The sequence below is a fragment of the Carettochelys insculpta genome, chromosome 7 (assembly GCF_033958435.1).
Source record: "Carettochelys insculpta isolate YL-2023 chromosome 7, ASM3395843v1, whole genome shotgun sequence".
In the NCBI taxonomy this organism is placed as follows: Eukaryota; Metazoa; Chordata; order Testudines; family Carettochelyidae; genus Carettochelys; species Carettochelys insculpta.
Window position 1 is genome coordinate 49,047,501 of NC_134143.1, and position 12,500 is coordinate 49,060,000.

Here is a 12,500-nt window from a genome sequence, read left to right on the forward strand (position 1 = left end):
AACTGGAAACATACTGTACACAATTAAGCATAATGCACTAATGACAGGTTAGAATTTTTATCGCCTCTTTGCGATTGAGCAGCAAATCCATGTTTAGCAGTAATAAAGAGTTTATTGGTGCTACAGCCAAAGATTTTCTGACATAGGAAAGATTTTTTCTTTCATAACAAGAGTATTAAATCCTTTATTTACTAGACTCTGGGAAAAGAGATATGTAAAGTGGATGTCAGATATTTCTTAGGAAAAAGCCAATTAAAGAGTAATAAAGTAAAGAATGAGAATTACCATTTGACTTCAAATGTCTTCTCTTCCTTGTTCCCTCTCTTGTCTTCTCCCCAATAACAGCAGCATGTCTCCATGGACAGCTTTTGTTCCAAAGAACAAAATTCTTATTACAGAATTGTATATAATGAGCCAAATCCTGCTTTCTTGATGTGTAAGATTACAAGAGAATTTGATCATGCCAGCAATCATTCATTGAGTAGTACGGCAATGTATTGTCTGTAGTCTTAATTGGACATTTGGCTAAATGTCTACCTGAAACAGATCTAAAAAAATTAAACAAAACTATTGGAACAAATAACACATCTTCTGTCCTTCAGGAAAGTATGTTAGGAAAATTACATATTATTAAGGGCGTTCAGGTTTTGTATTGTTCTACTTAGGCTGATTTGCATAACTTTCACCTGTTAATACTCCTGTCTTTAGTTATAGCTACATTTCCTCCTGAACAACCATGCCTACTGTTTAGGTACACATACTGTAAAATTAGAGCCCATTGAGGACTCCTGGCATGAACAAGATTTCCATGTTAAGTCCTTTACAAATGATCACGGATATATATTTTAAGAGTGGTGTTTCCAAGAAGTAATGCCAGTACAACTTTTCGAAGTGCACATTACTTTTAGCCCTCAATTGGTTTGCGTTGAACAAGATCAGAGTCACTTGTCATATTAAAGGTTTGCTAGCTCAACTATTGTTAAAATTCAAGTACAAACTCTAACTAGCAAATTTTCTTCAATGTGTATTCTTATAGAGGTTTGAAATAGAGAAAATGGATACAAAGACAATTGCAGTGTTTTATAAAACTCCTATGGAAAAGAAAAAAATTATATCACAAGGAAAAAAAAGGCTCCTGTAGATTGTTATGTGCATAAGGTGGAGGCTTAAGAGCAGACACATTTGCAGATGAACTGCTTTTACTAGCTTCTCTGAGACATGACATTTGTTCAGAAGATTAGCCAGGTTGTAATGTGTAGCATAATTGCACTGTGCGGATGTCCCAGAAGTGAAAACCTAATTGCTTGACAGGACTATAACTTTGTGGTATGCTCTCACCTTGTTAGGTCCTTTTCTGATGCAGTTCAAATGAAGTCTGGCCGCAGGTGTGCCTAATTTACCTCGCAACAGAACGTGTTGAGTTTAATTGCACAGTGGTTGTTAGGAAAAATTGGTGGGTGGAATATCAAGTGACTTACTGTATGCTGATGGCAGATGGGCGTTAAGAGGCTTTGTGAAACTAAGTGTATAGGTGAGGTGAGTTAATAAAAGATGTAAATTTTATCTTAAAATAGTGAAGCCTTATGGTAGGTAATACATTTTAATTAAGAGGTTATCAGACCTTTCTTTAGCAGTTGGAAGAAAATCAAAGAAAGGGGACATCACCAAGAAATACTGTTTTTCCTTTATTCAGTATATTTTTTCAGGAACACTTTCCAACTGAGGATGTTTAGGAAGGATATTCCAAAGGACTAAATACACTCAGATGTGTAATGTGTGTAAATAAATTACATAAATTGCAGAATACAGAATAGACAAAACCAGAGCGGTCTCGTGGGACAGACCCACTTCTTCAGACCATATCCAGACCAGAACTGGATATGGTCTGAAGAAGTGGGTCTGTCCCACGAAAGCTCACCTAATAAACTACTTTGCTAGTCTTTAAAGTGCTACTTGACTGCTTTTTGTTTTGATAGTGTATAGACTAGCACGGCTTACTCTCTGTTACTATCCAGAGAGGTCTGTTATCTTATTCTGCAAGGTTTAAAAAACCCACATCAAGTACCCTGCTTTTTCCTAACAGCTAGGTTGGGTTCCCAAGAACATGAGCAGCACTGAAAGTAACTTAAATTTCATACAGGTATTTTCATATTGCATCATGGGGCTCAGGGCAGGGGATGATGGCTGGGTGTGGGGCTCAGGACAAAAGGTTGGGGTGCATGTGCAGGGCAGAATGTCAGGGAGGAGGGAGGGCTCCTGGTTGTGGTCAGTTACCTGTCCCTACCCCTCACTGCTCCTGTTCCCAGTGCAATGGGAGCTGTGGCTATGTGGTTGGTGCCTGCAGGCAAGACAGAGCACAAAGGCCACCTGCTGCTCTCTTTCCCTCTAGGGCTGCCTGCTTCAGGGTCATACATGCCTGTGCTGCTTTCAGCCAGCCTGGGACCAGCGGGACAGACTGGGAGCCTCACATTACTGGCAGGAGCCTTGCTGGGAGCTCATGCCTGCATCTGCTGCACCCCAACCAGCCACTTTCTTACTAGTATGGTACACCAGGGTACACTGACCTCTTCCACGTTTGAATATCAAGGTTTTTTTGGTGGAAAAGCAGCCATCTCTATTCTCTCTGCTCTGGGAACTGCCTGCAAAATGCTTGTTGGCCCACTGAGGGGAAGTAGTCATCCTAAGGGAGCAAGTTTTTTTCTTCTTCTGTCACTTCCCCCAAAGTTCTTGTCTTCTGTCACCTGAGCTTCCCAGGTTCTTTTGAGTAACAATTACAAAGTGTCTTTTGAGTCACACTGTCCCAGTATAAATCTGAGGTACAAACACTGGTTATGTTGCATCCCAGTGCTGTTTCTTCTGAACTTAGCTCAGCACTCAGTTTTTTTCTGGGTGGAGTTGAACGTGAATGGGTCAGGCAAACTTGGATTTCTACACAGACCATAGAGTAAATAGTGGATTAATTGGTACAGTGAAAGATTGCTTATTATACTTTTTGAGAAGTACATGGGCTCTCAGTACACTTTGGACACTGGAAAACAGAATCAGATTCCCCTTTTCAGTCTGACTCCTTCGTGGCACTAAGAAATTGTGAAGCTGACATTTCATTTCACCAATGGTTTTCAATCTTTTTTTAATTTGTGGAGCTTCAAAATATTTCCGATGGAGGTGGGAACCCCTTTGGAAATTCATCCTGTAGTCCACTGAGCCCTACCACAGAAATCTTAGACTGAAAACTGACTGTACAGAATTCACCTACAGGTTGACCCCGTCCCCGCCCCAGTCTGGTATTCTATTGTCTGGCAACATATGTAATCTGGCATAATTTTAGTTAGCTGGATGACTACTTATCATGAGTGTTGCCAAGTTTCCCATGATCCCATAAAGTTTGTTTACAGCCACCAGTCCTGGCTCTCATTGTTCTGTGCTGTTTTTTTGTTTTTGTTTTTGTTTGTTTTTATTTAGCTGTAATTTCCCCCTAAATGTCTTCTAAGAGCCCAGTAAGCAGTGGAAGTGTTGGTAATGCGTCTAGACAATATTGGCATCCTGTAATCCAGCAATTCTCTTGTTTAGCACCAGTTAGGTCCCAAGAGTACCGGATTAGAAAGGTTCAACTTGTATAAATGTTGCACATGCTGAGCACGGCATTTGACACAGTGTGAAAAAGGTGCTAAATTGTAGGCTTCCGTCGTAAGGATGACACTTCTGGGTTTTGCCATATAGGTGGGAGTATTCACATGTTTCTGATTGATCTGAAAAACAGAATGCCTTTTCTGGGATCTGAAACTTTATTTTCATTGTCAACTTTGGTGCTCTCTTAGACATACTCTGCAGACCACAGATTGAAAACTGCTGTCCTAGACAGTGATCTTCATAAAGTGGGGCATGCCCAGCTGAGGTGGAGCCAGTTTCACTGAAGCCTATGCCACTCCACACCTGCCCATAAAGTAGAGTGACATGGAAGAGGGCATAGTGATTTGACTACAGCACAATTGTTCTGTGGCCTTGGATACTGTAGCCAATCTGATTACAGCATTCCTGCATGCAGATGGCTTCAGGCTTGGGGAACTGCAGCCATTCATTATAGCCCAACCCCACAATCTGCTAGCTGTACCGGGGTGAACCAACCCCCTCCTGGGGTGGGGATATGACAGTACCTATAAGTAATTTGTGTGGGTTACAGTGCAGGGAGCACAAGGCAAGAGGTTGTGGGACATGGAGCCCATGGCAGAGGGAATGTGTGGGAGCGCAGAAGTAAAGGCAGGGAACTAGGGGAGCCTGGGGATGCAGGAGTCATGGCGGGGGGTTGTGAGGAAGGGCTCAGGGCAGGAGGTTGCGATGTAGAGGTGCAGGAATCAAGGCAGGGGGCTGGAGGTGTGCGAGGCCCAGGGTAGGCAGTTGTCTGTGGGGTTGCAGAGGCTCAGAGCTGGAGTCTGGGAGTATATGGTATGGTACAAGAGTCAGGGCAGAAGGTTGAAGTGTGGTGAATGTAGGAGTCAGGGCAGGTGGGTGAGGGGTTGGGGAGATGCAGGGAGGACGGGGGGGAGGCAGAACCCCTCCCAAGATCGGTACCAGGACGCTGCTTGATGGTCCCCTACATATCACTGTCAGGGAGCAAGAGGAAAGTGCACAGCTCACCTACCCATCCCCTTGCCCAGCCAGAGTGAGAGGCATTCAGCAAACTGCACTTGCTCCTGGCTATCTGACAGGAAGGGGAACAGCAAATAGTGCGCTCATATGAATCTTGAGGTGGGGGAGAGCTTCAGACCCACACCTGCGCTCCCTAAAGGGCCCCAGGCTGGGACTGGGATACCTTGTATTGCTGAGGTGGTGTATTCCCAGCCAGCCCCTTTCACCTGTCTGGCTGCCTGCTGCTTTGTGCAGCAGCCTGCAGGAGTGTCCCAGGAGGTGGGCTAGGGGCATGCCGTGCCTCCTCCTACAGCCACGCACCCCCTGCACCAGCTCATATTCACCTGTGACTGTGCCCAACAAATACTGAGTTTGGCTGAGAAGGTAGGCCCTAGAGATCATACTGAGCACCACTGAAACACAGCCAACTTACTCAGTGCCACAGACAGTGGAAGAAACGAGTTCTAGAGCTGACTGGAAAATGGAAGAAAGAGGGGACTAGTTACATTTTATTTTCAATGTCAAGTCAAAATTCCCATTACCGTTAAAAATTTGCCAACCAGCTCCAGGGTTTATCTCATTTATACTTCTGTCTCATCAGAGTGAGGGTTTCTTCAGCAGTATGATGCCCACTCAGAACATACTGGGGCTTTTGTTTAGGATCTCCTCAGAGGCGAGAGTTCTAGTTACTGAGTTACCAACACCCTTTCTACAGTACTTGATTATTCCTTAGCTTTCTCCCATCCAGCTACTTCCACAACCCAATGGTTCCCACTTGACATGACAGTGGTACAGCTGCAGGTACATGTTTTATCAACAGGAGTCTGATACTTCAGGTTTGAAATTCTAACGGAAGAAAGAGTGGAGAGCTAAGGTTCAGCAGGGATATTACTTGCATGTGAACATTTATCTAAAGTGTGTTCAGGTACTATGGTGACGGGTACATTTTAATTATAAATAATATTATTAAAGAATACTTTTTCATATTTTGAATAAAATTCCTACAAATCCTATTAACCTCAATATTAAAAAAATGTTTATATGATCATTGTAAACAAATTGGCAAGGATATTAGAGTGGCCCAGAATGAAGAGGGAGTCCGAAACCTTACTGGTCACTAGCCATCAGGAAGCAGAAGACCCAGAGAAATGTTGTGCTGTTCTAAACGGTGAAAATATCACAGTGTAAAGAAAATAGTAAGGACTAGGTTGTGATCAGACTTCAAGTCTTTGTACTAAGAAGGGAGCAAGGGCCTTTTCCCTTAACTTGTACAGACTGTGCCAGGCCTATGCAGGAGCTGTTCTAAAGCTGCTACTTCTTTTTTTTCTCCTAGAGCAACATCTGAAAAGAAGGAAGTAGGTGGAACCATAACTTTGTTGCCCCACTGGCTACAAGGAGGTGGAATAGGGTTATATGCTTGATTCATTATACGAGTGTCAGAGATTGTTTCCTTCCTCTTTTCCAACCCCTTCATATAAATTGTTTGCCCTAAGTAACACTTTGCCTTTCAGAGTTCCCCCTGAGCTTTGCTGCTGTACTGAGCTCTCAGTATTGGCAGGAAGGTGGTTATACTGTATAGTTTAACGCTACATCACTATCTTTTAACACTATGAATAGTTTAGAAACCGGACTACATATTGCCCTGGATAGAGTCACTCGTTTTATGGTTTTAAGGTCATTATAATGACCAGTGAGAGTGCAGAACGTAGTACTCAGTGTTCCATTATATTTTAGCAATAATGCCCAATGGAGGTAGTTTTTCTAGCCCTATGCAAATGAATTAAAATTTCATCTTAAGCCCATTACAAATCCCACTGTAGTCAATGGGACCTGGATCATACCTCGTTTGAGCAGCTGGAGGAATCTTCAACCAGAGGCAATGCCAAGAGTGCTTACCAAGACTGATCATTAATTGACAGGAAATTTCCAACTCGGAGGTTATTAGTGCTAGAATAAGCTGTGAAAACAAAAAATGAGTTAAGAAAAAATAAAGAGACAGGTCTTTAGCCAGTGTAAATCACCACTACTGATGTGACTGAGTTACTGAAGACAGTTGTGCTATACAGATTTACAGCTCCTGAGGTTTTGGCCCCAGGTTGATGAAGATGCACAAATTGAAGCACATGTTATGAAGCATAAGGTGTTCTGATCACAGCTGTGATCTTTTTTGTTACTTAAAGACCATACAGTAATCAATAGGAAAGTATGATGTAATTCCCAATATTCTATAAGGTTTACTTGTTTAATATAGAATTTATTACACATTTGTCTCTTTTGATATCTCTAACAAATGTCATTTTTTAATTTTTTCTAGATTCTTTCTAAAGTTTTTTCTCAAGTGCAATCAGAACTGTTTGAAGAATGCAGGCAACCCACGAGATATGCGAAGATTCCAGGTACAGATTTTTTTGAAAAAGAAATAAGGACGTATTCAAGATTAATTCATAAATTGTAAATAATTTACCATTATATTTTCAAAAAAAGTATTTTTATTTAATACAGTTAGTTTCAGAAGTGTATACCTTTTGAAAATTATATGTAAAACTTTTAAAAATAATCATTTAAATGCATATTCTTATGAGTTGTAAAGTTCACAGGCAGACTGTTCTGTACTGTTTTGAAGCTAGTGAGAATTTTTTCTCATATTAAAATCTCATTCAGATTGTTTTGGTACATACAATCCACATATTTTTTATTCCAACTATTTTAGAATCAAATTATTTTAATACTTGAATTTCTCCTTACAGCTATTGAAATATCCTGGGTGAATCATAACCATTACAGAAGGGCATCTAACTGGATGGTTGCTGAAAATAATTTCCGTAAAATTTGTCTGATTGGAAATGTTGATTAAGAAATACATTATATTTACTTCAAATTACTTTCAATATGATTTATATCTGGGATTAATAACCTAGGAATCAAGATATTCAAAACTTTTTCTGAGAAGCACAACTTGTGGTTAAACCTCACAGAAAAGCATGTGACTAACATCTGTTTTCACACACAGCCAACCTAATGGTGAAGCCAGAATACTTGAGCCAGCCAACAGTAAAGATCTGTAGCTGGAAAAAAAATCTTCAAAAATAATCCAGCAAAACTTCCATTTTTCATGAATCTCAGCTTCACGTGACATTGGTGATATTGATCCATATGAAAAGAGCAGAAGGTCAAACCTGGAATGAGTGGAAATGTCCTCTTTGTCTCACTGATGACTAAATGAAGCATCAGTCATGAGTGATCTTGTGGTTGACAAAGGAGTCAGTAGTCACTAGAAAGACTTCACAGGTCTCTTTAGTTAATCTCCCTGCCTCTCAGAAGGTTTAACTGGACTTAACAGAATGTCAGGTCTTGAACAATAATTTCAACTGGTTTCACTATCTCAGCACCTTTCTTTAGGTGCACTGCAGGAATGAGCCAATAAAACAACATAGCATGTCTACTTTCTTTTGCTGAACTACACTATTTTCCCTTGGTGACTGACCTATATATAGATGACAGAGCAAAGATAGTTGTCTTTTACACACACACACACACACACACACACTCTCTCTCTCTCTCTCTCTCTCTCTCTTTCCTTGTTCTTCAATATAGCATGGCCTAGGAAAATAAAAAAAAAACAAACTTTTTGCTGCAATTCACATTTTCTCTGCTTTGCATAGTCTGCAGGTTATTCTTTAAGTCACGCTTAACTTAAAAGTGAAAAGCCGATAGCCCAGTGACATGGCAATAGGACTACAGCACAGGATACCAGACTTAATGGGCAACTTCGTGACTCCTCACAATAGATGTTGGGGACTGATGGTACAGTCCATGTCTGCAGCTGCAGCTGCACAGCATACTTGTTCTACAGAGCCATCCACAAGTTGGTTGAAAGGGTTATAAGGATGGCAGCCTCAGAAAAGGCAGAATATAGAAAAGAAGGTGTTGTGAAACCTACATATTACTTATGGGACATGGAAGTGAAAACCAGGATCAGAGCTGATCCAAAACGTAATAGGCAAGAATTTAAATCAGATGCCTTGCAGCCACTATGTGCAAAAGGGGAAGAAGTTACAATGTAGTTCTTACTCTTGAGTTCTTATTCATTATATATCTATGCATGTGGACTGAAAGTATTCTGATCATCATTTTTTATTGAGATATTACGTCCAGTGTATAGGCTGGCAAGCATGCTTACTAGTTTTTACCACCATCTCTAGTACAGTTGGGTGAGGCATGGCTATTATGGAGCAAACTCTGACGTTGTTCCAGAGAACTCTTCTAATCTGAAGTATACTGAAAATACAACAGAGATTACTTAAGTTAGAAATTCTGTACCCTCACCCACAGTGACCATGATGGAGAACAGAAATTAAAATGTTATCTGAGGTATTCAAAGTATTTTGGAAATAAAATCAACATATGGAGCCATGTCATAAAATACCTTAAAACAAAACTGTTCTCTTTTACTTACATATTGTGGAGTATCATTTTGTGGATGAATTTCACAAATCGATTGTGTAGGTGTTTTTGTCAGCAAGGTTGTGCATTTTGCATATGTTCCTTTTCCATTTTCTACTAAAAAGCAGCTGGAAGGCAAAGAAGGCCCTATCCATCATCTCTTCTATGGCCGGACTCTGAACCTGGATACAAGAATAGGAGCCTTTCACTCAAAAATAAAGGAGGAAATTCCATTGACATACCAGGGTCAATCACCATCCAAATGAACTTGAGAAGGGATACTTTTCATGGATTGAAAACACTTTCACTATTCATATTCAACTCAGTCTTTTCAGATGCAAAAACGTTCATTATCAGACTTTAAATGTAATTGTAAAACTGACCTGGAGATCATTTACTGAAGAGAAATGAGGAGTTACAAGGGTTTCTGATTTATTAAGCTTTTTTTTCCCCCCCATTTGGACTCCTCAGAACCCTTCATTTGGAGACAGTCTCAAGTGAACATTTTTTAATTAGATAAACTATGTAATCAATATATCAACAGATCAATCAAAACAGCAGCTTTTAAAATGAGTGGCTAGAGGGGTGATTCTGAAACTAATGGCAAGAAGAATATTTCCCTGAATTTCATTCATTTGTTAGGATAATAGGAGATTAAACCCTAATTAGCGTAGCGGATTCTGAAGAGAAACAATTGAGATTTAAAAATTTATCATTCTTAGCCAAAAAGAAATTTTAAAAAAGGGAAACCATATTGAATATATCCACGTAATGTAGAAAGTTATGGGCTGGTTTATAATATATGAACCTCTAAAAATATTTTTAAAAAAAAACATATTTCTTTTATTTTTCAGGTTGTTGTATCAACCACAGTCAATGTGGATGGCCACGTACTGGCTGTCTCAGACAACATGTTTGTGCACAACAATTCCAAACATGGAAGGCGGGCTCGCCGCCTTGACCCTTCAGAAGGTACGGCCCCTTCTTATCTGGAAAATGGTAGGCACACATTTACATGTCTTTTTTTTATTTGCAATGCTTTTTTACGCCCTATTTTATGTTGATACACTACTACATTTACTTCTACATGACGTCCCCCTTCTTCACCTTGATCAAACAGACCATTCATATTTCTGACTACATGTCAAACAGAATACAGCCCTCCTGTATTTGCTTCTGACTTCCTTTCCTTTATTGAGTCCATAAAGTTCTGCATCCACAACCAATTTTTCATTCCATTTTATTCTTTTCTCTTGGTTTAAAAGCCTTGTTTTGCTTGCAGCTTTTTCTTGCTGTTTAATTTAATTTTGTTTTATTTTGGCTTGTCATAATCCTTGATCCAGAGGTAGAGTCTCAGGTTATGTATGCAAGTTTAAATGGATGGTAAAAGCATGACCAAATCTGTCAGGAATTTACTGTGAGGTCAATTTCCTGTTGCTGGGCCCTACTGCTTCAGCTTAAAGTGGTAGGAGTTTTGTATGAGAAAAAACAGTATAAAATGTTTTTCTTCTCATGGATGCAAGTGAACTGATTTCTTGCCTGATCTGGTAAAATCAAGTAATCTGTGGGGAAAAGAATGGTGGAAACTGTCCCCAGAAATTCCTAATCTCCAAAATACATTATTTTTGTGGCCCTTGAATCCCTGAATCTTGCTCACCCATAGACACACACTCTATCACAAAAAGAAAATGCCCAAAAGACATATTTGTATTCAAAAGTCACTTTATATACACCATAACATCCCCTCATGCAAACATGGCTAGTTACTATTCGGGAATGTACTTTCTTATACAATAAAATGGTTACTTATCAAATATGTTCTGAATGGTTGGAGATCAAAAATTTCCCCATGCCTTTTTTACACCACAGTACAGATTGTGGGACTGATTCTGCAAACACACTGACTTCAGTGGGACTACTCAGGTGAACTGTACATAAATTACACAAATATGCATAAGTTTCAGCAGGATCATGCCCTATAAAAATGTACAATTAAATCATTTAAAGTAACAACTGTAAACGTTAAGCTGCTGTTCCCACAATTCTCATATTTTAAGGTTTTTTTTATGTTCCACTTAATACATACACATTCATGCACAGAGAAATGAATGAAGCAAGCAATGATTATCAGAATGAAATATGATTTAGATATCAAATATGGAAAACAATTTATGAATCTGCTGTGGCCCACAAAAAACTAATTTGTTTTTCTGCATTACTAACTAAGATATAAGAGAACAAAAATACAATAATTAAAGGTCGCCCTGAGCACAAGAGTCATTATAGTCTATGACGTATTGTTTATCTCCTTCATATGCACTGAAGGTAGGTGTGTATTTTGCCTAGCAACCATCACTAATGAGGTTCACAATTAAGAATGTTGAATCCTCTCCCCTAGTCCTTTGCATCCCTAGAGAGGGAGAACTAGCAACATTATAGGTTCAAGTAAGCATGCTCAGCCCTGTGGTGTTAGGTTTTAGTCTAGGTCCAAATTCAGCCTCTTCTAATGAGCTATTATGATCTTAGCTAAATATCAGTATTTATTTTTGTAAGCTGTATAAAAAGTATTTGACTCTAAGCAGAAAATATCAGAGTCAGAAAAATAAAGGCAGTTTTTATATATTGTGAAAAATTTACATAAACTCCATTAACCAATAGGTGCTTTGTGGAATGTTATAATTGATTTGTCTTATTTAAATATTAAAGAGAGTGGACCACTTTTGTTTGCTGCACTCTCTTGAATTGTCATCACTCCTTGTACTGAGGTTAGCTGGACTATTCAACGGTGATCAGGACTTAACCCACCATTCTTGTCTACTTGAAAAAATTCTACATCTAAAAAACAATTGTAGTGATCAGCTGACTGAAAGAAGGCATTGCTTAAAAGAACAGCAATGAGCCAAAACACACTCTGATATCATAAAGGGTAAGAGACCTACAGGTGCTCAGTACCTTTGCTTAACAGGTTTTCCCATCCTACTTAAGTAAGCAGTATTATCTACTGGAAATACAAATCAATGGTTAATTCAGTTTCTCCTGAAATCAGTCACAAATCTCTCAGTGATTTCAGTGGGAGCAGAAGCAGGCCTCTTAAAAAAAAAAGTCTTTAGAGCTACAACCATAAAACAATTCTCAAAACTTAACTTTCTCAGTCACAATAAAATGTTTGTTCTGAGAGGGAGACTAGTGTTAACCATTTTTAAAGTATGATAATGTATATAGTGCTTAAAGTTACTTTTGTCCTTGTCCACTTCGAGCCATGTCTTATATGAAGGATAGTACGCTTGGAATTAGAAACACATTGTTTAAACAAAAATGCTCACTAAAAACCACACATATTTGCCTGTATGTAGCCTCTCCTTGCTAACACCTCATTATCCAATCATCTAATATTCACCAGCAGCATATACACACACTCACAGATCATTTCC

At 39.3% G+C, this 12,500-nt stretch overlaps 1 protein-coding gene across 5 annotated transcripts in view; it reads left to right on the top strand.

Annotated features, from left to right (window-relative positions):
• Positions 1-12,500, top strand: part of EBF3 (EBF transcription factor 3) — a 150,890-nt gene that overhangs the window by 94,396 nt on the left and 43,994 nt on the right. For 3 of the 5 annotated variants that reach the window (XM_075000451.1, XM_075000454.1, XM_075000456.1), the window contains exons 7-8: positions 6,941-7,022; positions 9,924-10,068. In XM_075000451.1, the coding sequence (XP_074856552.1) occupies positions 6,941-7,022; positions 9,924-10,068 (227 nt within the window). The remainder of the gene's footprint in view (positions 1-6,940; positions 7,023-9,923; positions 10,069-12,500) is intronic. The other 2 variants (XM_075000452.1, XM_075000455.1) reach the window with 1 other exon arrangement.